This window comes from Callorhinus ursinus, unplaced genomic scaffold (assembly GCF_003265705.2).
Source record: "Callorhinus ursinus isolate GAN/ISIS: 27379988/994484 unplaced genomic scaffold, GSC_fseal_2.0 scaffold15, whole genome shotgun sequence".
Taxonomy (NCBI): domain Eukaryota; kingdom Metazoa; phylum Chordata; class Mammalia; order Carnivora; family Otariidae; genus Callorhinus; species Callorhinus ursinus.
The window spans coordinates 42792494-42817731 of record NW_027397077.1 but is presented as its reverse complement, the minus strand read 5'-3'; the positions used below and the strand labels follow the sequence as shown (position 1 = coordinate 42817731).

General features: G+C 46.3%; 1 protein-coding gene across 10 annotated transcripts in view; it reads left to right on the top strand.

The window, feature by feature from the left end:
• Nucleotides 1–23119, top strand: part of NR2C2 (nuclear receptor subfamily 2 group C member 2) — a 93476-nt gene extending 70357 nt beyond the window's left edge. For 3 of the 10 annotated variants that reach the window (XM_025884875.2, XM_025884874.2, XM_073901696.1), the window contains 10 exons: nt 44–223; nt 1168–1315; nt 2062–2155; nt 6331–6464; nt 7439–7616; nt 8811–8932; nt 9759–9898; nt 12481–12618; nt 13755–13860; nt 16605–22058. In XM_025884875.2, the coding sequence (XP_025740660.1) occupies nt 44–223; nt 1168–1315; nt 2062–2155; nt 6331–6464; nt 7439–7616; nt 8811–8932; nt 9759–9898; nt 12481–12618; nt 13755–13860; nt 16605–16779 (1415 nt within the window). In that variant the 3' untranslated portion in view covers nt 16780–22058. Of the gene's footprint in view, nt 1–43; nt 224–1167; nt 1316–2061; nt 2156–6330; nt 6465–7438; nt 7617–8810; nt 8933–9758; nt 9899–12480; nt 12619–13754; nt 13861–16604; nt 22059–22492 lie in introns of those variants that run through there. The other 7 variants (XR_003210698.2, XR_003210697.2, XR_003210696.2 and 4 more) reach the window with 7 other exon arrangements.
• The last annotated feature ends 2119 nt before the right edge of the window (nt 23120–25238 follow it).

Below are 25238 nucleotides of genomic sequence, written 5' to 3'. Positions count from 1 at the left end.
TCTTATCTTGGTGATCTGTTTCCCACACACTTTCTCCTTTTAGGCCGGCACTATGGGGCTGTCAGTTGTGAAGGTTGCAAAGGTTTCTTCAAAAGGAGTGTAAGGAAAAATCTGACCTACAGCTGCCGGAGCAACCAAGACTGTATCATCAATAAACACCACCGGAACCGCTGTCAGTTTTGCCGGCTGAAGAAATGCTTAGAGATGGGCATGAAAATGGAATGTGAGTAACTGTATGAACAAGCCACTTGAGTTAGCAAGTTGAGAGAAAGCGAGATTTCTATACCTGGCTTTAAAATACTCTAAGAGGAAAATAACCACTGAGGCTTCCTTTTGTTAACATTCTGGGGCAGCTAGGTGATCCAGCACCCATGCTGCTGCGATTGGTCATTTCCCTGTGGTGTGTGTGGAAACCTCCTCCAGATAACTCTGCATGCAGCACAGCACAGTGGGGTGAACACAGGCTTTGGAGTATCAATCCCCAGCTCTGCCACTTCGGAGCTGTGAAGCCTGGGGAGGACATGGCACCTCTCTCAGCCATAGGTTCTTTGTCTCAATAGAACCCCTTAGCTTTCTTACATATTGGATCTGGGGTTCATCCTTTCTTTCTTTTAAAAAGATCTTTATTTCCTTCAGTTGTTTCTGGCCCATATACCTCTCTCAGACCAGATTGCTGAAGGGAGAGACTGCTAGTGTTATAGAAAATTGACACCCCATTAAATAGTTTGCAGAAGCCATGCAGACTTGAGTTGGACATTAGAAAAGTTCTCTATGACACATGCATCAGACAAGCTCTCTGTTAAGGGCCCACTTGAAGATGGGTGTTTCTCTTCCGGGAGAGTGCCTTTTGTGAGCAGCAAAAAGTGAAAACCCAGAGAGCTCAGTGTGGGCCCCCCACAAGGCCATGCAAATGCCATGCTGAAGTTTCTTAGCAGGCAATGAGCTTGAACTCTTTACACTTAGCATGGCATTGTTTGGCTTTGAACTTTTCTTTGCTTTGGCTGAAAAGTCCCCTGAAAATTGAGCTGGATGTGCCTAGCACTGGAGCTTATCATCCCTATAGTAGCAGACTTACTAAGGAAGATCCCTGACTTTACTACAAAGGATGTAGTTTTTTAATGACTTGACTCCTTCGTCTAAACGTGAATATTTATGTTGTGATTTAAGCTGTGCAGAGTGAACGGAAGCCCTTTGATGTACAACGGGAGAAACCAAGCAATTGTGCTGCTTCAACTGAGAAAATCTATATTCGGAAGGACCTGAGAAGTCCTCTGATAGCCACTCCCACGTTTGTGGCAGATAAAGACGGAGCAAGGTCAGTCCCTGTTTTGACAAAGGGCAGCACTACCATCAGCCTTTGAGCTGATTAGAAGAGGCATGGCTATTCCTTGGAGGGAGCTTATGTGGCTCCCTCCCCACTGCCACAGCCTTCAGCCTTGTCTTGCCTCTTCCCACCCTTTTCGGAGGTGCTTTGGTCACGCCTGTGGACAGACCTGAGGATGGCTGATTTAAGATGGGGCTTTTCTCCTGCCTTGGGGTTATGTCCTATAGTTATTCATAAATTGCTCTGCAATTCAAGATGGGGTTTTTCTGCAGTACAGACAAAAGGCCTAAGTCCCCAGGTAGTCCCAAATAGTTAACACAAGTTAACTTATGTCTTTTTTCCCCCACGTGATCTATCGAACTTCATTTAAAAGGAACAGAAAGGGAAAACAAGAAATCCAAACTGTATCCTAGTGAGAACTAGAGTTGAGAATTCCTTGGTGATATTCTGAAGATCAAGTTAACTTTATTTAACAAAGCGGCCACAGTCTGCAGTCTGCATGGAAGCCAAGGGGATGTGTATCTGTGTGGCATCCTGTCTCAGGCTGTAGGCCCAGCTTTGTGCTCATCTCATTCTAGAGAGAAGGTGGGTGGTTCAGTCACTCGATGGCTGAGTCTAGTTAGAGCTTTTCTGCTATTCAGGCAGTTTTGCAGATGTAGAAGGGACAGGGCAATGCAGCATGATCATACTGTGTTAAATGTTGGAAGCTACTCTGGGTTTCTTTATGTCTTAAATAGACAAACAGGTCTTCTTGATCCAGGGATGCTTGTGAACATCCAACAGCCTTTGATACGTGAGGATGGTACAGTTCTCCTGGCCACGGATTCCAAGGTGATATTGTCTACTTACGCCTTCTCTTCCACCTTTATGTTGCAGTGCAGACTGCTTCTCCAAATTTGTGTGCCCACCTTCTTCTTGGCCTTCTGAGACTACCTTGAAAGCATAGCCTTCTACATCTCTTATTTCTTATACAGCATCCTATGATTTGTTTTAGGGATGTTGACAGCTTTCCAGAAACTCAGGGCTGGCTGGTTATAGTCATTATTACATGTCAGGGTCTAGAGTTCAGTTTGGTGAAAATTCAGTGGCTCTCATCTCAGTAACCACCCCCACCCCACCGCAGTACACACATTAGCAAACTACTGGTGTGCTGGGGAAATGGCTGCTTATCCTCAGATGGCCTTTTGCAAAAGCCCTTAGTTCTTTTTTTTTTTTTTTTAATTGAAGCATGGTTGACACACAGTGTTACATTATCCACCCCCACCCCACTCTTTTTAATTAGATGATCTGCAGGAGGAAGTTCAGGCAGGATTCTCACAATTGCAGAACTACTAAGAGCAAATCAACCATAGGGAATTTAACATGTTGTGAACAGAGGTGGAGGTGTTTGTCAATCAGGAGAGAGAGAAAGCTGGCTAACCCCCATGAAGATACCTAAGGGAAGGGTTTTATCCAGGCAAGAAAATTGATTATATTTCTCATCTCGTTCCTGATGTGACCCAGTAATGATGAAGTAGCAGCAAGCCATGGCTGAGTTCCAGTTTTCCTTCTCTAAAAGGAGGGACTTGGGAACGGTCCTGGTGGAACTACTGCCCTGAGAGCCAAAGCGGCGCTACCCGCAGGCTTCCTTCTCGTCAGTCCACGTGCACATCGCTGTGACCACCCAGTACATGAGGAACATCCTCTCGAGAAAGAAAGGCATCAGTGAGAGCTCTTGGCTGGCACCAAAAGCGGCCCTCCGTCCTGTGGTCCTGAGGCTGGGCCTCGAGCTTCCTGTCTTTGGGCCCTGGTGCTATGTGTGACATCACACCTGGCTTGCTGCCGTCAAGTAGACAGGACAGTGATGGATGCATGGCAGGGTGGAGAGAAACCAGAAGCCTGAAGGGAAGGCCCAGATAACCTTAAGATCTGGTTACCAAAGGATTTCCCAGCAGCTCTTGTGTTGTGCCGTCCACACAGAGACTGAGAACCAAGAGACTCCAGAGTTGGTTGGCCCTGGGTCCAGAGCCCAGCGCCACTCTTGGTAGCCATGCGCCCTCTTTCCTACATCCCTGCTTCCCTCAGGACCGCCACACGGGGTGCTGGCGAACTTGAGTGAGTTAACTTGTATAAAGCCTGCAGCATACAGTGAGCACTCAGGAAGTGAGGAGTTAGTCGTGGTCACAGGACGGAAGAGAACGGACACGGGCACTGCGTGGTATTTAAGTAGTAGTGACGAGCAAGAGCTGCAGACTCAGACATGCGCTTCCACCCCGCTCCTTCCTCTGTGCTGTGGAAGTGACCATACCCACCCCAGGCATGTGTCATGAATAATAGGATATAGACAAAGCTCCTAAAGGTAGCTCTTTTTTGTTTTTTTAAAAGATGTATTTATTTGGAACAGAGAGAAGACATAACAAGTAGATAGAGTAGCAGGCAGAGGGAGAGGGAGAAGCAGGCTTCCCGCCGAGCAGGGAAGCCCCACGCGGGGCTCGATCCCAGGAACCTGGGACCATGACCTGAGCCAAAGGCAGACGCTTAACGACTGAGCCACCCAGGCGCCCAGAGCCTGTTTTTTAAACCTTCTACTTTTATTAAAATTCAAAATAGTGTACTTTGACTAAATAACAGCTCTCACAGAGATCCCAGGCGCCCACGGCCAACACCTGAGCGGTGCGGGCCAACTGGTCTTTCTCTTTCTCCCTGACGTGACAGCCCGCATCTTTCAGCAGCTGCACAATACTCTGTTATGTGGTTGTTCTGTGATGTATGAAGCAGTGCTCTGCTTAGGATCTTTTCCACTGTTCTAGTTTTTCACTTTTGTGACCCAGACACAACAGACATTTCTGTCTACCTGTCTTGGTTTATTTGTTTGCATATGTCTTTGGCTTTCCTCTTTTTTTTTTTTTTTTTTTTTTAGTGGAGATATAATTCATGTACCAGAAAACTCACACTTGTAGTGTACAATGCAGTGGTTTTAGTACATTCACAGGCTATACGACCATCACCACTACCTGATTCCAGAACATTTTCACCACCCCCAAAAGAAGCCCTGCACCCATTAAGCCATCACTTCCCTGTCCCCCTGCTCCCACCCATTAAGCCATCACTTCCCTCTCCCCCTGCTCCCACCAATTGCTACTCTACTTCCTGACTATGGTTTTGTCAATTCTGGACATTTCATATAAAGGGAATCTTTCAATATATGGCTTTTTGTGACTGGCTTCTTTCTCTTGACATACTGTTTTCGAGGTTCATCCATGTTGTGGCATGTATCAGCACTTCATTCCTTTTTTTTGCCAGATACTAAGCCATTGAGTGGCTGAACCACATTTTATTTATCCATTCATCAGCTGACGAACATTTGGGTTGTTTCTACTTTTTGTCTATTATAATAGTGTTGCTACAAACATTTGGGTACAAGTTTTTTTGTGGACATATATTTCGATTTCTCTTATGTATGTACCTAGGGTGGAATGGCTGGTCATATGGTAACTCTGTGTTTAAACTTTTTGAGGAACTGCCAGACTGTTTTCCACAGTAGCTACACTATTTCACATTCCCACCAGCAGTGTGTGAGAGGGTCCACTTTCTCCACATCCTACTAACACCTGTTACTATCTTTTTGATTATAACCATCCTGTTGGGTGTGAGGTGGTATCTCATTGTGGTTTTGATTTGCATTTCCTTTGATGTTGAACATCCTTTCATGAACTTATTGACCACTTGTATATCCTCTTTGAAGAAAAGTCTGTTTAAATCCTTGGCCCAGGGGCGCCTGGGTGGCTCAGTTGGTTAAGCGACTGCCTTCGGCTCAGGTCATGATCCTGGAGTCCCGGGATCGAGGCCCGCATCGGACTCCCTGCTCAGCGGGGAGCCTGCTTCTCCCCCTAACCCTCCCCCCTCTCATGTACTCTCTCTCTCTCATTCTCACTCTCTCAAATAAATAAATAAATCTTTAAAAATAAATAAATAAATCCTTGGCCCATTTTTTTTTAACTCATTTGTCTTATTATTGAGCTGTAAGAGTTCTTTAGATATTCTGGCTACTAAACCATTATTAAGATGTATGATTTGCAAGTACCTCCTCCCATTCTGTGGGTTACCTTTTGTGTGTGGAAAGGGGGGGTTGTCTTTTTACTTTCTTAATGGCTTTTTTTTTTTTAAGATTTTATTTTTAAGCCATCTCTCCACCCAACATGGGGCTCAAACTCACAACCCTGAGATCAAGAGTCACACGTTCCACTCACTGAGCCAGCCAGGTGCCCCATTTAACTTTCTTAGTATCTTCTGAAGCACAAAAGTTTAAATTTTGCTGATGTCCAGTTTGTCTCTTGTTCCATTACCTTATTACATATATTTTATATGTATATATTACATATATACATATATATTACAAATATATTACATATATTTGTGTAACTACCACCACAATGAAGACATAGAACTCTTCCATCACCAAAAAGATCTCCCCGCTGCTGCCCTGTTGAGATCATACCCCATAGAAGCTGTTTTTATTTATTTATTTTTTCTAAGATTTATTTATTTATTTATTTGACAGAGACACAACGAGAGAGGGAACACAAGCAGGGGGAGTGGGAGAGGGAGAAGCAGGCTTCCCGCAGAGCAGAAAGCCCAATGCAGGGCTCGATCCCAGGACCCTGGGATCATGACCTGAGCCGAAGGCAGACACTTAACGACTGAGCCACCCAGGCGCCCCCCATAGAAGCTGGTTTTTTTGTTTGTTTGTTTTTTGTTTTTTAAGATTTTTATTTATTGAGAGAGAGAAAGAATGGTAGAGAGAGAGCATGAGAGGGAGGAAAGTCGGAGAAGCGGGCTCCCCGATGTGGGGCTCGATCCCAGGACTCCAGGATCATGACCTGAGCCAAAGGCAGTCGCTCAACCAACTGAGCCACCCAGACACCCTAGAAGCTGTTTTTAAACTAACATTATACCTTCATTGGCCTGAGAGCCGTTTTTGTGTGTGTTTGTGTTCATCTTTAATGTTCTTATTTTGTGTTTAATAGGCTGAAACAAGCCAGGGAGCTCTGGGTACACTGGCAAATGTAGTAACCTCTCTTGCCAACTTAAGTGAATCCCTGAACAACGGTGACACTTCGGAAATGCAGCCGGAGGACCAGTCCGCGAGTGAGATTACTCGGTATGATGCCGTGAGTGTGGAGGCTCCCCCATGATGTGCACACTCGGTTGTCGCTGCGGGAGGGCGGGTGGCAGCACTTGACACCCACCCTGTATTTATTCAGGGATTGTAAAATCGTCACAGTGTTCCTGCACATCTGTCTTTCACATTTTGACTATGGGAACATGGACCCATTTATATTACGTGATATAAAACAATCAAAACTGCTTTTCATTCCAAACAATGAAAAAGGAAATGGAGTGATTCAGTGGAAGCAGGGAAAACCCTTCAGTAGACAGGTGTTACTTGTATCAGTCTTTGTTTATTTTGACTAAATATTAGTAGTTTGTCCCCTTTCCCACTTCTGTTTTAGCCAATTTTTCTCATGTATATTTTTTTCCAAGTAGTCTAGAACTTCAGTCCATCAGGGTGTTACTGACAGATGGCATTAGCTGATCCCAGACACCCGTAACTGACTGCAGGCAGCATTTCTTCCCTGTGGCCTGGCTCTCGTGTTTGCCCCTTCCCTGTGGGACTGGCCACTCCTGCCCATCTTGCCAGGCCACACAAGCACCCCTGGTCCTCATACTCTCTTGCAGCCTGATAGCAAAATTAAGATCTAGAGCCAATGGAAAGAGAATGGGATTTGAGTTGGGTAGAGTTCTGGTTCCACCACTCACCGGGTGGTTGGTATTAGAAAAGTTATTTAACATCCCTAAGCCTCAGCTTTCATATCTGTAAAACAGAGAGGGTTTTACCTTGGAGAGTAGTTGTGAAAAATAGAAATAATGTGTGAAAATAAATACTGTATTGCTTAGTGCCCATGATGATGTATAGACCATACACAGAAGCTCTCATTATTCCTTCCCCCAGCAGGTAGACTTGAATGATCTTTTCCCTATCGCCTTGTTTTTCTAGATTAGGTCTCAGCTAGAGTTCTGTTCCTCCTAAAAGCTAGGGATTCACAACACTGCCTGCTTCATTTTTGCTTACAGGGCATTTGATACCTTAGCTAAAGCACTTAATACCACAGACAGCTCCTCACCTCCAAGCCTAGCAGATGGGATAGATGCCAGTGGTGGAGGGGGCATCCATGTCATCAGCAGAGACCAGTCCACACCCATCATCGAGGTCGAAGGGCCCCTCCTTTCAGACACTCATGTCACATTTAAGGTGAGTGCATTCAGCCTAATCACATGCCCCAGCCTCCCCAGCCTGCAGTTTGAAGCTAAAATCTTGCAGTGAGTTCATTTTCGTATTGTTGGCTTTTGTTTGGATCCAGACCTTGTGTTCCAGAACAGTATTCTCATTAGAAAGAATTGTCACTCATGTTTTGCTCACAGTATTTTGCCTCTGAAGGTAACTCACCCTGAAGCAAGTGTGGCCTATCCTTGCCAGGTTGGGCTGACATGGTGCTGCCCATCGAGGGCTTTTAGTGGACTACTCTGCCTCTTCTGCTTTCTGGGATGGCCTGGCTCCAGCATAGGCTCAGGCAAGCACCTGTGTTTGCTCCAGCATGCACGCAGCCAGCCCTCATTCCTAACTACTGGTCCTGACTGCTTGCTGTCTCGAGCCACAGAAAACAGACCTCCTACCTCCTTGAAGAAGGCTGTCTTCCCCACATGCTCCTTCACTGGCCTCACTTCTGAAAGACAATGCCAGGTTCCCCAAAGCCCTCTCAGTTTCTAGGGCTACAGACTATGTCTTCCTGTTCCCCCAGTGTTCTTTACTAGAGAGTCCTGACCAATCACTTAGGAAGACTGAGTCCCTGCTCATAGTTGCCCACCAATGCCAAGAATATAGGTCACCAGTGGGATTCCAGCATCAAAGGCATTAATTCTCCTTCTGGACAGTGGAGCTCTGGAGCCCAGTCCTGAACGTTCTGGTGGTGAGATCTCATCCTCCCACCACATAGGCTTCTGCTCAGCTCTCACTCACTGCTACCCTGAGGCCACCTACCAAATGCCTACTAGCCATGAAGTTGATCCCTATTACCCGATTTAATTTAGATTTTAACCTATGGCTCAAAATGGAATTGCCTTAGAAGAAATACCAATTTAGCTGAGGCAAGAGTTGAAGAGTATGTGCATTGTGTGAGTGGCCTGGGAGGTCACCATCATTGACCACATTCCAACTGCCATCAGAGCCTAGTTCACTGGGCAAGAGATTACGGGGCGTTGGTGCCAGCCCCCCACTGCAAAGGACACGGGCTTCGTAAGGATGGGTCTGCACAGGAACTTCAGCATCAGAGATCATCACAATTCAGGCTCTCATAGTTGTTGAGACGTGACAGCAGTTCATGTTGACAGACAAAGCCATGCCCTGTCTCTCTGTCACCTCCTGTGCTGTGTGCCTCCTCTTCTCCAGCTCACAATGCCCAGCCCAATGCCAGAGTACCTCAACGTGCACTACATCTGCGAGTCAGCATCCCGCCTGCTTTTCCTCTCCATGCACTGGGCCAGGTCAATCCCAGCCTTTCAGGCACTTGGGTAAGTGGCCTTTTCCTGTATATGTATCCTTCGGCAAGAGCCTTCTCCTTGTTAGGAATGGCCTGGAAGGTATCTGAGGGCCCTTCTAGTTTGCACCTAGGATCTTGCTCCAGTGACCCTGATTGTCTTATTAAATACACTCTGTGGACTGGGAGCAGAGGACCAAGGCTGCCAGTGCTTCGATGTTCCTCAACTTTTCTCAGGCCTTCTCCACATGCTGAGGACTTGGTGCTAAGAGCCAGGGATGGAGTGCAACAGAAGGCAGGAGTTGTCTGAAATCTTGAGACAAGTAGAGTGAGGCTGCATCTAGGGGCTTCTCAGATAAGGTCATACCGTTCACAGTGAGCCAACCAGGCCATCCTGAGTATAAATCCTCCAAGACAGGGCTGAAAGCTGGCGTGGCTGGCCCCTTTCTCTGCACCCCAGTGCCGGCCCCTCCCCTGCAGGGCTCACAGGCCCTCTGTCCTTGAGCATAGGTGCGGGCTGTGTCAGAGACCACACTCAGCTCCTAGTCTTTGGATCGCTGCAGCATCTCTAACAGCCACACCAGGGCTACTGTGGGTTTAGGGGGCTGTAGGAGATGACACTTGAGTCATACCCATCTCGATTTCTCATTACTGAAGTCTAAAGTGTCTTTGTTAAGAAAATAGTTTATCCTCAGAGGGACTTTAGTTAAGAGATTCACAGACAGTGGTATTTTTGGAGAATGATCCTGGACATACCATAGACTTTCAAGAAATGCTTGTTGGATCTACTTGTTTGGGGCAAGCTGGGACCTGGAGAGTACCAGCATGTACCCACACCCACCTTGACCTTGTGTCCCCAGGCAGGACTGCAACACCAGCCTGGTGCGGGCCTGCTGGAACGAGCTCTTCACCCTCGGCCTGGCCCAGTGTGCCCAGGTCATGAGTCTCTCCACTATCCTGGCAGCCATTGTCAACCACCTGCAGAACAGCATCCAGGAAGGTAGGGCTGGGGCTGTGGGGGAGTGGGTCTTGGTTCAGGCCGGCCCCTTGCAAACTGGCCGGCCACAGTGTCCCACAGCTTCCACAGGCTGAGGGTAGCTTAACGTTTAAGTCCTGGGGCCTTTACCAGTGAGAACATTTAAATTTCCACCTGTCTTCTTTTCATACAAGGAATATGAAAGGAAAAAAAAAGATAATTGAAAAAGTTGCCAGCTTCCTGATACATAGGTATTTAGTGATGTTTTCAGAATAATCACAGCTTACACTTTCATCTTGATTGACAGGTATAAATGGAAGAAACTGTAGTTTTTCACTTGTGTGCGTGAAAGAAAAAAACCTAGTTCTTCTTTACTGTGTTTCTCTACCCTGCGTGTCTCCTTTACTACTCACATAGAACACTTCTGACATGTGTGGTCACCAGTGTGGGGGGTGTTTTCCCCACAACAGGCAATTCTCTGAGACACCACCTGGGTATACAACAATTTAACTCCATTCTGACACTGTCAGACATAGTGTCAGATCCCACAGGTTAAGGGCTCAGTCCCATGAGACCCTCCCCCCGCCCCCCCCCCCACACACACACATGTCCAGGCTATCACTTGTGCTTCTGACCAACCTGCTATATAGACTGGAGGTTGTAGCAACCCTCGGGTTGGATAATTCACTAGCATAGCTCACAGAACTCAAGGATAAAGGATACAGATGAACAGCCAGATGAAGAGATGTATGGCGTGAGGTCTAGGAGAGTCTCAAGCACAGGATCTTCTGTCCCTGTGGACTTGGGGTGCGCTTTGCCCTTCCGGTGTGCATGTGTTCACCAACCTGGAAACTCTCTCAACCCCATATTGGGATTTTATGGATACTTCCTATGTAGGCATGATCAGTTATTAAGTCCATTTCTAGCCCCTCTCCCCTCTCTGTAGGATGAGGGATGGGACTGGAAATTCCAAGCTTCTGAGCGTGCTTTAGTCTTTCCAGGGGCCATTAGGGGTCCCACCCAGAGTCACCTCAGTGGAACAAAAGATGCTCCTAGTGGTCTTAACATGTAAGAATTTACAAGGGTTTTAGGAGCTCTTTGTCAGGGATAGGGTCAAAAACAAGTATTAGACCAAGAGATGCTGCTAATGTTTACCACTTAGAAATTACAAGGGCTTCAAGACCTCTGTGCCAGGAACCAGGGGGGCAGAGACCAGCATACATACTTTCTATTCTCTCACAACGGGTTGCGCTTTCCCATGTAACAAGTTCTCACAGCCTTAGAGGGACTGTGATTGCAGTCGGCCTTGATTTGCCCCAAGTGAAAGAGCAAGTAGAAGAGTTGGGCACAAATCTGGCCACACAGGACTTAGTTGCCTCACCCACTTCTCTCGTGAATGAACATGTTACTCTCTTCTAGAAAGATCCGGACCAGGAGATAGCCAGTGCGGTCTCTCCACATGCTCTGAGCCCAGAGTGCACCAAAGACACGGTCTCAAGGGAGCATGCCCAGCATTCAGGACTAATACTGGATGCCAAATTGCAGTTGAGCTGCACTTTTAATTAGGCTTTCGAGATGTTTGATTATCTAGGAATCGAGTGACCTAGTTACAACTTTATCTGGTTATTCCTTTGGAATAGTAATATAACATTTGGTTGCATTTAAGTTAGATTTGTTCACAAGTGAGGATTAGCTATCATTCATTCATTCATTCATTCATTCATTTATTTTGAGAGAGAGGGAGTGGGGGAGGAGGGGCAGAGAGAGAATCCTAAGCAGGCTCCACACCCAGCAAGGAGCCCAGCACAGGGCTTGATCTCACACCCCTGAGATCATGACCTGAGCCAAAATCAAGAGTCAGACACTTAACCAACTGAACCACCCAGGCACCCCTTAATTACCCTTTATTTTTAATTGCATGTGATAATATTAATACCTTCAGCATATATTATCAGGAAGATTAAAATAGGTAACATATAAACATGGTTTTCACAACTAAAAAATGTCAGCATTTAATGGTCAGGTCCATAAACCTTTATTAAATGCCTGCAGAGACTTTAGAGCGCCTGACCACTGATAAGAATTGACTTAACAGGGGCGTCTGGGTGGCTCAGTCGTTAAGCGTCTGCCTTCGGCTCAGGTCATGATCCCAGGCTCCTGGGATTGAGTCCCACATCAGGCTCTCCGCTCAGCGGGAAGCCTGCTCTCCCTCTCCCGCTCCCCCTACTTGTGTTCCCTCTCTCACTGTCTCTCTCTCTCTCTGTGTCAAACAAATAAAATCTAAAAAAAAGAGTTGACTTATGGGTCTTAAGCACAGAATAAAAGGAACTATTCAATTTGCATCTATAGGCCCCACCCCAAAGTAGGGCCAGGGAGAATCAGTGGTCTAGGGGTTTGTTACTGAGAATATACGGCAGAGTGGCATTTGGGTATACCTATTGTCACTTCACCTTCACCTGGAAAATGAGGCTCCTAACCATCTTAAGGTAACTGGTTTTCCATTAAAAAGTGAAATTATTTTCTCTTTCAATCTCTGGCTCCTCAAAGAAGCTCATGTCATTGTTCTTACCAGCCTTTCTCAGGGGATCTGTGATGTTCTTTTCTAGATAAACTTTCTGGAGACCGGATAAAGCAAGTCATGGAGCACATCTGGAAGCTTCAGGAGTTCTGTAATAGTATGGCAAAGCTGGATATAGACGGCTATGAGTATGCATACCTTAAAGCTATAGTTCTCTTTAGCCCCGGTAAGATATGTGGTGGGGACTCACAACAGTTTTCTATCTGTGTCTACTGATACTTCTGAACATGAACTTGTTGTCAAGTCATCAGCCAGATTGTGACCGAATAGTCTCCTATTAGGTGTGCTTTGCTAGCTAACATAAACACATTCTTTTAAATTGTTGCCTTTACAGTCCCAAAGATATGCCGTGGTTCCTGGTGACTTCGTATGTTGAATAGATTTATTCTGTATCCTAATTTAAACCATTGGCCAAACAAGACTTTGGCATACTACCATCCAGTGTCTTTTTTTTTTTTTTAATTCATTTGAGACAGAGCATGAGCAGGGGGGAGAGGCAGGAGAGGGAGAAGCAGGCTCCCCACCAAGCAGGGAGCCCAACGTGGGGCTCAATCCCACGACCTGGAGATCATGACCTGAGCCGAAAGCAGACGCCCAACCGTCTGAGCCACCCAGGCACCTCCTCAATGTCCTTTTGTTTTTATTTCTTTTGCTTTCCTTTTTGCCAGTTTTCAGGTTGTGTTAGCATATGTTCTCCAGTACAGACTGAAAGTACCCAAGTTCAGCTGTCCCTGTAGGGCAGCACCTGAAAAAGAGGCAGCAGAACTGTCCGGCTGGCCTCGCTGCCCCCCTCTCAGCTGTTCTCTCTGAACCTCCAGAGGTCACTCAGGCTGACTGTTGTCCTGCCCTTAATAGTGGGATTTGGGCACAGCTTAACCCTCCCTTCCTCCCCAGCCATCCACTCGTGAATGAAAAAATAGCTAATATAAATGGGAGAAATTATGTGATTAAATACGTAGGAGGTAAATGGTAATTTCTAATCTTGGGTGATAGTTCTAAAATATCTGTTTTCTAGAGTGGTAGGAAGCCAGATGTCCAGAACCAAGCCAGGTGGGGCTGCTGAGGCTGGTGTGACCACTGAGGAGCCCAGCCCCCTCCTGGGAACCTTCAGGCCTTGGCAGAGTACAGAGCAAAAGCCAGTGTTTTAGCAGTAATATCCAAACCAGACCCACCTTCAGGGTTCAATCTATATTGTACTTGAGAAATTTGTCAGAGGTTTAACTAAAAATAAGTACTAAGGAGTCTGCCAAGTGAGGCTTTCCAAATACACAGGGCAATTTGGGGGCACTTTTCTCTTTTCAGATCATCCAGGTTTGACCAGCACAAGCCAGATTGAAAAATTCCAAGAAAAGGCACAGATGGAATTGCAGGACTATGTTCAGAAAACCTACTCAGAAGACACCTACCGGTGAGGCACACAGATACACGCTCTTGCTGTGGGGCAGGAAGGAGTGCAGTTGCATCTGTAGACACAAATATAAACTTCCCGCCCCTGGCAGCCTGGTAGAGCCTCCTTTTGATCACATTTTAATTCTTGCATTTCATGGGTGGTAACTGTGGAAAGTGCTAGGTGGGAGGGTCAGGAATCCTGGGCCATTCCAGGGTTGCTGAGTATAAACTGTGGGCAAGACCTCGGGTTGCTCTTCTGTAACATGCTGAGGGGTTGCAATCATTGCTGTGTGGTTTCCTCTGGGGCTAACATTGTGCACAAAGTGGCAGTTCTCATGGGGAGTCCCCTTGCCCAGAAGAGCAGCCCTGCCCCTCTGGCCCACATCCGCTGAAGAGGTAGAGCCAGCACACTTCATAGAAAAGTTTTCATTGACAAAAGCCAGACCTGACCTCTACAAAGGAGTGAGTGTGTTATAGAAAATAGTAATTTTGCCCTTAGATAAACTGATTTTTTTAAGTTCCTTTATTTGGGCAAAAAAGTTAATTTTAATGGTTGGGCAGCAAATATGTGTGTGTGTACACACACACACACCTTTTTCATGCAAATCTGAACAGGAAAGTTGTTCTCAATTAAGGCAGAAGGCCTGGCGGGGTTTCCAGCCAAGGAGTGGAGGAGCTCTTTGATCATGACCACTTCCAGCCCACTAGAAGCTACATGAATTACTGAGGTCACATTAGGCAAACTAATACTTCCTTCCCTGCCCTGTCCCCTCAGAGTAAACACTTGATCACAACTGACCAGGAAGATACATGGCCCCACCTTCCTCAATTTGTGTCGCCTTCACAGACCTCAGTCCATAGGTGCCCCGTGGAATGAAAATGCCCCAGGTCCCAGGAAGACTGTTATGTGATGTGACTGGGGGGGTGGGGGTGGGGGGCTGGCCCTGCTGGCAGAGAACCTCCTCTGCTTTAGACACAACTCCATGACCAGACACACCTTTTGCCAAAGCAGGATTGATTTTCTCCTGGAATCGCTGAAAACCTCACCATGACTCTTGAGTAGTAAGTCCAGCTTCAGTACACAGGGAATGGGGCAACAGGCCTATTCCCACACAGTGCCCATGGCCAGAAGAGCCTGGAAATGCCTCTCTGGGGGCTGCTGGCGCAGCCACAGCACACTAGGGTCATCTTGACAACAGCAACTCTCTGGCCTTGGAAAGTAGGTGTTTCTGAAAAAATCTAGTCAGGGACCCAGGGATAGAGGAGATGGCCAGCCAAGTGATTTGGGACCAAAAATGAGGGAAGGGAGGCTTTTTCATGGGACTCAGAAACTCACTCAAAGACAGTTCTCAAAACAAGGCCCTAGGATCGTTGACCTCTTTTTCTGCATTATTTTTTTTCTCTTTATGCCTTTTCTTGTACTGTTTGCTCCTCCTGAAATACCCTCCCATTCTTCCCCACTGTTTACATCTCTGCTGAGAGAAACCTCAGCCAGCCTCTAAAGCCCAGCTGATCCCTCATGCCACCCCACCTCCCCCAGGAAGTCCTCCCTGATTTATCTTTGCTGACTCCCCAAGACCCTTAAGCCTGTCAGCCCCTCATGGTCTGTGCTGGTGTCCCCTTATACCTTTGTGTGTCCTGTAAGACTCATGGTGGCTAGATGAATGGAGGATGGTGCTGGAATGCTGCTTGCATAATATATATATTCTCTTTTAAAAAATAACAATGTTTACTATAGAAAAAAGTGAGAACATTCTGGAAAGTAAAATGAAAACATCCATATAAATACCACCTTTCGTAGATACCTGTTAATGTTTTATGCATTTCCTTCCAGAAATTTTTTATATTTGTGTAATTGGAATCATAAAATACAAAGTAAGGTTCTGTAACCCTTTTTTCATTTAATGTTCAAGTGAGCATACTTCATCTTTTGTGGCTAAGGAGATGCTGTAATTTCTTTAACACTTCCCCACTGATGAGAATGTAGGTTGTTTCCAGCCCGGGCTGGCCCCGCAGTGAGCTTCTGTGCAGTGGCAGGGAACGCCAGTCACATGCTTCAGATACAGCAGCAGTGGCCCACCACGACAGGGTCACGGTGTGCCCTCCCACCCAGGGTGTTTTCAAACTGAAGACAATCTTTTGCTTTATTTTTAATTATAATGCTGTACGAACACTGGGAATTAGGGGAGTACAGGAATACAGAAGAAGTTTAGTAAGTAAAAGCACTCCAAATCCCCAAACCCAGAGGCCAGCCTATTCACATTTTGGTGAACATCCTTCCGAATACTTTTGTATGCATGTCACACAAAAAAATCTACACCAGCAAGACTGCCCTGTACTTGCTGCTTCCCAGTCTGCTTTTATTCAGCTATACGTCATGGACTGCTTTCCTTACCAGTGACAAATAGATCTTTTTTATACTTTTTAATGGGTATATAGTGATCTTTTATATGGAGACACACCATACTTTTTAACCTATCCTTTATGGATTTCCAAATTTTTCTTTTTTGGTGGGGATGCGGACAATTATTAAAAATGAAAGAAACATTTGTACAGACGTCTTTGTACTTAGTTTTGATTTCTTTTTTTTTTCCTCATGATAAATTCCTACAAGAGGAATTGTTGAAATTTGAAATACAGGGGGTAGATCATAGGTCTGTTTGGTTTAATTCCAAGCAGTGCAGACAGGGTCCCAGGAGCCTGTCTAGGGAGAAGTCTGAAGGGCAGTGAATCCCCTTTCTCTAAGGACCCTCCCTTTCGCAGATTGGCCCGGATTCTCGTTCGCCTGCCGGCACTCAGGCTGATGAGCTCCAACATAACAGAAGAACTTTTTTTCACTGGTCTCATTGGCAATGTGTCGATAGACAGCATAATCCCCTACATCCTCAAGATGGAGACAGCAGAGTACAACGGCCAGATCACCGGAGCCAGCCTATAGTGCGCACCACACACCTGCAGAGAAGCAAAAGGATCCTCCCAGGACCACTCGGATACAGAGAAAATAAAGTAGTGGTATTTTGGTATGTGCAAATATTTCCAATATGTTAGCCATTTCCTACCTGGTTTCTTCTTATCTGTTAATCCCAGACAATAGCAACTAAAAGACTAGTAGGATCCTTTCCTGCCATAAGAAATGTTTTAATGCCTTTTGATGAAGCAGATTTTGGAACAATCTTTTAACCCAGTTTGTATTTAGAAATCCTCAAAGGGCAAAAAACAGAGTTTTATAATGTCAGAGACTAGTATTAAACAAAACAAAAAGAACCTAAGAGAACAGTATGTGTGTATATATATTAAAAATGTCCTTGGAATTAATAGCTACTAATTACCAGGGTAATAATATTAGCACTTTCTAAGCACTTCTTATCAATGCGTAATGTTAGCAACATCTTGCCCTTGGGCAGGACAAACGGAAAACTGTATATGTCTTTTGCCGAAATGCTAGTAATTTCTGTGAAAACGCACTAGGGTACAGGAGACAATCATTTATGTTTAAGAAAAGATGGCATCATTCCTAATTGTATGCACACATTGGTGGTGTTGAACTAAATTCCTATGAACGAATGAAAATGTGGCTCATCTGTATCATGCAGTAAGTGGGAGTGTGGAGGCACAGTCGGTGGTGACCCAAACAGGAAGCTTCCTCCGCTGTGAGTTGATGATGCTTGTCAGCTTCCCTGACCTCTGGTTCTGGTCTGTGACTGGCATCTGCAGGCTCCTCCAAACCTGGGGCTCTCTTCTGATGACTGGTTCTCAGAATTGGATTACAACCAGTCAGACATTAACTGCCAATTCCTGCAGCAACTGAAAACATCCCCACATCACCTCCACCACTCACGGCAGACAGAGCCTTCTGACCAAAAAGTGCAAGGTGGGCATTTTGAACCCGACAGTAATTCCTGAATGCAGTCTGGGGCGGTTGCTTGTTGTTCAGATGGAGGAGTACAACGGTTCCCTTCTCACGGGGTTTCCATTCCAAACGTCCCCTCAAGAAGAGCTGTATTCCTGCAGTTCACGCAGAACTGTGAAGGGGATGGGGGGCCAGAGGGTGGGGGGAGGTGCAGGATTTTGCTGCCTGGCCAGGGTGGTGGTGGTGGTGCGGCTGAATGGAAGGTTTCTCTGTTGACCTTAAATATCAGGGTTTTCCAAAGTGTCTCCAGACTCAGCATTTCTGTTGGCAATTTTTTGAATGGTACTGGTACACCATGCACTTTGATTCCCCCAGGTGTGTGCCAGCAAAGAACCCTGGAGCATTTTAGGTGATGGATGCAGAAGCAAGCTACCTGCTCTTAAAAAAAAACAAAAAACAACAAGCAAAAAACCCTTAACTCCCAAAGTTATCTTCTTTCTCTTAAGTTATAGCGACCATCGTTTACAAGAACAGAATGCAGTTATAAGGAAGTTCTATCTAGAGAAGAGCACCCATAAAATCTCATGGATGCAAGCAGCGGGCATTTCCTGCTTGGGAAAAGTGCCGTGTCCAAGACCCAGTCAGGTACTCTTCATTTCCTTTCTGTATAGCCCAGATTAAGAAAATAGCTGAAGTTAAATCTGTGTCTCCCAGATCTTTTGATCAGATGGTATCCAGAAAGATCCCAGTGCGCTTCCCCGGCCTCAAAGGCACTCCCCGGCCTGGCTCAGGCCCTCATCGAGGTGGGGTCTCAGGTGCTGTGTAGGTACCAGCTGCCGGCCGCTGCCTTAGGACACAACAGAATGCTCTTGAAGCATTAGCAGCACTTTGTGAAAGTCGTTAGTGGGAATTAAGTGGGGACAGTATCTCCAACTTCTGAATTCCTGTTTGGATTTAATTATTTATAGTTCATGTCTTGGAAGCAAATTTTGGAGACAATAGGGGTGCCCATTATAAAATGATGGAAAGAATTTAATTTTGCCTGCTTCAATTTTTGGTTTTCTAACTTTGAAGTGATTTAAATTTCAAAATTAAGAAAAAAAAAACTAGCCAAGACAGTGAAGTTAGGGCAGGTCTGTTCATTTCTGCTCGGGAAGGATTTCAGCAGAGGGTATCTTCAACCGTGTTTGTGCATTTTACACAGCAAGTTGCCTCTTTTCTGTTCTTTTGATTTTTTAACGTAAGCCTGTCTGTTGATCACATAGCTGTTCTCTGGGATTACATGCTATGTCACATCTCCCAGATCTGATTCTCGGTGTTGGGGAGGAGGCCCACCCCTTCTTCCTGGGGCTGGCCCTGGGAGTCTTGTGTCCGTTCGGCTTGTAGACTCAGGTTGCCTTCAGATACTGGGACGGTTTAGCCAAGACCTCGACTGAGGTCCCAACGACGCCACTGCTGAAGGGTTTTGGGGTAAAGGTGATAACCGGCAGAAAAACTGAACATCTGGGTGAGTGAGTGCCGCACCCTGGCAGGACAGCCCTGGAGAGGAACCGGCTTGGCTTGGAGGGCTGTTGATTCTGACCTGGTGCTGGCCCTTGAGTCCCTTCACTGATGCTGGCTGATTGCAGTGGACCATTTTGGGCCTTGAACACTCATTAGTTTCCCAGATCCTCTTGGCCTTATTTTGAAGTAGACTTCTCCCTAAAGATCCTGTTCACACAAGCTGATTTCTTGCTGCCCCAAATCATTTTACACTTTGACAGCGGGTCCGTTCCGTCTTGTCAGATTGGTGAAGAGAAGCCCAAAGTCAACAACGTAAGGGGATCCCAGGCAAATACTGAGGTTCAGCTTTCACAAGGCTTTTACCCCTTGTTAGTCTGTGAAAGTCTAGATTTAGTCAAGGAAGGCCAGCCCTCTACCCATTGGGTCTCTGAGTGAAATAAGCCAGGAGCAGATTCTTCACCACGCAGCCTGCCCACATGTCCCTTCTGCTGGCCTGGCTCTCCCTCCCTTGCGAGGAGAGGTCCACCGGCGAAAGGAGGTGGCAGGACGCGTCAGTGCTTCTTGATGCCAGTGGTATCTCCGATAATGCTAGACAGTTAGGTGTTGAAATCGTGGAGGTCATTACACAGAATGATAAAGCAGGACAGGAAGAGACTTAGAAAAAGTCCAAATTACACAAGCAAATGATACTTTCCAGGTTATTCCACCCTTCTAATCTGAGATTTGTATGTGTGTCTGTTGGGAGGTTACCATTATTTATTATCTAACTTCTGCCGTGAGGCTGTGGTTGGGGTTCTTTGTTGTTTGGGTTTTTATAGTTAATTTCAGGTGTAGTCACGTGTTGTAAGATGTTATGTAAACGCCCTCAAGAGGGACTGCTGTCTAGCGTGTCACTATTAAATGTGGACTGTGTTCTGAGGCAGTTGCCACCAACCACGGTGAGAGCGACGGATGCGCCTTCTCTTGGGCTCCCTGGTGCGGTGGCCACACGCTCACTGGGACGTGCTTGTGGCCGTAGTAGACTCACTGAGTGCTTTTGCTTGTGTTGGGGATAGCCACGGCAGGGAGCTAAGAATCGGAATGGCTGTATCTAGTGCTTTTATTCTGGACAAAAACCACATCCTCATCCTTCAGGGGAATTTCTAGTAGAGCAGTCTTGCCCCCCAGCCTGCCCTCTGCCTGACACGTAGCCCTTGGCTATGGAGCCAAGTTTCAGGACCTGATCAGATCAGCGTCCAGAAGCTTGTCACCCACTTCCCAGTGGAAAGGGCCTCATGTGCAGTGGGGCTGTAGATGACATTTCAACTCTTCTCTAAGTCTAGGCCCTGAAAAGTCATCTTGTGACGTTCACTTTCATCCCGGCTATGAATGAATGGAGGGATGGATAGTGGAGCGGGCCGGGCAGATATGCCCATATGCTTCCTTTGTCCCACTTCCAGTCTCTAGATTGTACGGCTCTTTGAAATGTCTTAACTTTGATGTAAATTTGTTAAGCCAAGCCCTAATCGAGATAGGCTGGGTTTGGGTCTTTTGTACACAGGGTTCTGGACATCCTCACGTATGCCTCCTGCCGGCGCACACTTGCGCATGTCCAGCCCTGGGGTCCCTTCAGCGGCATTGTGCGTGTACAGATTTATAGGCTTGTATGACTGACTGAATGTACATGTGTTTATATCTTCTATATATGTACAGTGTATATAGTGTGTGTGTACATAGATGTATATATTATGTATACAGACATGTAGCCATGTATCCAAAGTTCCCTTATGTTTTAAAGAGAGTCTATGATAGAGTTGCTAAAGTAAATTGATGTGGGTGTTCCAAGGTCCCTCAGCAGGATGGATTTGCTGATATTTTAACTCCATTTTCCTTAGAGTGAGCCTGGCTGGGAAAGGCCATGAAGGCAGAATCACCCTATGCCAAGGAAAAGTTCCAGACAGAAAAGGTCCTGATAGGAGGACATTGCTGTATATTGTATATTCTCTGGGTCAGACAGCAGCCAGAAAGCTAGAAAGTTGAAAACTAGGTGGGGGTCTTTCACCTGGGCGCCTAATGCCTGTCTATAGCCTGACTGGAAGGAACTTGGTGGTTGGAGCTGTCGGCCTTCCCAGATACTTGCTCTTGTCATGTGGTCCAGAGATAGGCCTCATGGTCAGAGATTCGGAACGGTCCGTGTGCTGGGGCCTGCCTCCCAGGTCTCCGCTTGCTCTGGACTTAGCAAATGGTGGGCACTGCCCTGTGACTCAACAGATTCCTATCTCTAATGCCAGTTGAAAAAAACCTACCAAGTAGTCTTTTAAAATAAGCATGAATAAGATAACTTACGGCATAGAAGTTACAAATTTTAAATTACTTCTTTAACTGTAGCATGTGAATAAAATCCACTGACATAAATCCTTTCTATAAATTGTTTTAAAATTTTTAGATAAAAATGGTATTTTAATAAGGCTATTTGTGCCCTTAAAAAGCTACAGATGCCAAATTTTTCTTGTCCAGGTCTGTTCTGATTAATTTTCCCCCTTAATTGGGCTTTAAACTGAGACACGGCACTCGGGAGCCAGAGCCCAGCCCAGCAGAGCTGCTTACAGACCTGGGAAGTGGGGCCTGCCTGGCCGAGGGCTGCAAGCTGGCCCACTGAAGGGAGTCTCTGGAGAACTGCAAAAACTCACATAATCCACAGGTTTTCTAGTTTTTTGTTGGTGGTGTTTTTTGGGTTTTGGGGGGTTTTTTGTTGTTTTAAATAAGCTACCGAAATGTTTGAAAACACTTCATTGAGACCGTAGTACTCAGTGCCTTTTGTGAGACGGTGGGTCATTTAGCCTTCAGCTTCCCCTCTATTGGATGTAAAAAAAAAAAAAAAACAACTCTGCTACTTCACTGGCCTCATCCAACAGTGCTTATTTGACCCTTGCCCCTGTCCTTGCCTGTTGTGACAATCACACTATTGAAGGTGGCTTTCCAGTTAAAATACAAGAAGAAGCTTGACAGTCTCTAAATGAATCTTCAAAATAAAAATTTTCATTTGGGAGGGTATTTTAACAGCAATCTAAGAATAATTAAACTATCTTAGGGGTGGGGAATGCCTGAGATATTTTTAAGGCCCAGCTAGACTTTCAGTTCAGAAACCAATAATCCGGTGTCTCAATATTTATACGTAAGAGCATAGAAAAAAAAAATGCTATAAATATTGGGGGGAAAAGTTTGGCAACATTTATCAGCTGACATACTGTGATAAGCTTAATACTTGGATAACATTTGGAAATAGTAGACTTTTAAGTTACAAATGGCTTGTCTTTAGGAACATATATTCAATTACCATTAACGACCAGAGCATCCATGGACTCAGATGCTGCCGCCACATACAACTCAAGTGCTGGAATATTTTTCTACAGTCTCCGTTCTCCCCATTCTCTTGTAAACCAGTGTTCAACTAGTTTTATAACTGAAAAGCTGCACATTTTTCATAGTACAAACCATAGTTTTTACCTGTAGTTTGGACCTGTTAAAATGTAGCTGCGTTACCAGCCCTTTTAAAAGACATCTGTTAAAGGAAAATTCGGGTGTTAGATTTTTTGGGACCGTTTCTGTAACTTCTGCCCTTAACAATATAGAAAATACTGTTTATGCCGTTACATTTTAATTCCAGGTTTAAAACCTGTTGAAAGCTGTAGCTTGAAATCAGCTTTGTTTATGTGATGGCATTTAAAAAATAGCATGTTCTTTTTAAACTGAATTTTATATCTAATCAATGTCTTCAGTCTTGAAGAAGAATTTGCATTGTTGTGTTTGTATATAGAGTATTGCAGTGCATGAATTAGCTTTATGCATTTTATTAAATGCTGTTTCAATGTGGCATTATCGTTGTGGCTTAATACTACTACCTAAATGAGGTTTATACTATTAAAAAAATGAATTAAAGACTAAATGTGCATCTTCTCATTTTCTTCTAATAGTGATAGCAGTAATGCCTGATCCCCAGGGGACGCCGTGCTGTCTTACCCCAAGCAGGTGGTGAGGAAGCAGCTTGTGGTCGGAGCCCTACTGCTTTCACCTCCCCTTAGTCTCAGCCAGAATCCACGTGCTGGCCCACTGGACTTGTAAACACCTTTAGCGGGAAAGGTGTGGCCTTTTCCATTGGGGCCGGTCCTCGGTGTGAGGTCAAAAAGCCAGGCAGCTGGTTCCGGAGCAGAGCACCTGTGGGCTGCCAGACCACACAGGCTGTCGGCACGGATGCGCCAGAGCCAGGCTGCAAACCAGCACATGCTTCCCGTAAGGGTAATGACTATCCAGAATAAAAGCGTGTTCTTCTAGTTGTAGAAGCTGGAAAGAACTTGCTCAGTATGTCATGTGACTTCTCATTTTACTGGTGAGGATTCTGAGGTCCAAAGTCAGATTCCTGGCAGAACCCCCCCCCCCCCCCACCAACAGACAGCCTTTAAAGATTTTTTTTTTTTTATTCATTTGAGACACAGATACAGAGAGTGAGCGAGAGAGCGTGAGCAAGGAGAGAGGCAGAGGGAAAAGCAGGCTCCCTGCTGAGCCAGGAGCCCGATGTGGGACTCGATCCCAGGACCCTGGGATCATGACCTGAACCGAAGGCAGACGCTTAACCATCTGAGCCACCCAGGTGCCCCAACCAGACAGCTTTAAATGGCCCTGCCAGGTCGTACTCAAAATGAAATCAGTCACTTCAGAAGAACAAGGTCTAAAACCATGTGAACATCGTTGGTGCAAAGAAAAAAACATAACTCCTCGTAGCGATTTTTTCCTCCCGTTTCCGTAAATTTTAAACCCACCTTTTATCATTACTAAATCTCGGCAGAAATAGAAGACAAAGGTTTAAAGAGAGAACCGTGCCCCCTAGTGGTGCTTATTTCAAGTCTCTGCAAAGAGAGGGACGGCACTGTCCCATCAGGCACTAGATGCTTCTCTCCAAAGAGGGCTCGCTATCCTGTTTCCAGGTCAGCAACCTTTCTGGGGCCCCCCGTTGGGCTGTGGATGGAAGGGGTACTTCTTCCCTAACGCTGGCGCACTTGCTGTGCACACAGACCAAAGGGAACAGACTCTGAAAAGCCCCAGCGGCTGGCGGGAAAACCACAGCTGTGGTCACCTGGGAGCGGTTATTAGAAACAAGACAGAAGGATTAGAATGGAGGACAGATTTCTCTACTCATCCTCCAAAATGGTAAAGGGGGGCAGGGTGCCCTGTGGTGCGGACCTGCGATTAGACGCACAGCCCTGGTGAGTCTGCAGCCATCCCGCGCACGCACGCATGCACGTGCCCACCAGCCATGACCCCTGAACACCACTCAGGTACAAAATCACAGTAAACCACAACCTGAGCATCAAATGTAAAAGAAGCCAAATCCTTCCAATGTAATGGGCTATAAAACATTCTGGTTCCACAACCTTTCCCATAGCAGTCTACCTCCTGACCTCCCCCTGCTCCTTTCAGCCCCGTTGGCCGGCTGCTTCCCGCAGGGCAGAGTCTCATCCTTCACTCTGACCAGCTAAACCGTAAGGTAGCCAACCCTTGAAGGCTCTGGTGTTGCCTGAGGGCTGAAACCAGCAAGTGACCGCAGTATCCATGCCCTGTGAGGAAAGAACTAGGCGGACCCTCCGTAAGCCCTCACCTCCTCTTCCAAACCTTACAAAGTAAGGCCTGAATGAGCAAGAGGGCAGCCTCCAATACCAGCCCTCAGAGCAGGGCCCCAAAGTCTCGGCCAGCCCGCCCCTCCGCCCGTCCCCCCTCTCCTGACCTGCAAAACTGTGACGGGCCCCGGGGCCGGGGAGGCAACTGGCCGAGGGCGCACACCGGAGGGTGGCTGGTCTGCGCCCGTCACGGGGCCTCCTGCACTGCTGGCAGCCAGGCCTCCCGGGAGGAGAGTGGGTTGGCTTCAGCAGTTTAAAAGGGGAGCGCTGACACAACGCTTGCCCTGGGAGTTCTGAAAAAGCCCAAAGAGCCTGAGCGGAGAGGGACTTCCACGTTGCCAACCACCTAGCTCCAGCCAGATCCTACCAGATCCAACCCCGGCAGCTCCTAAC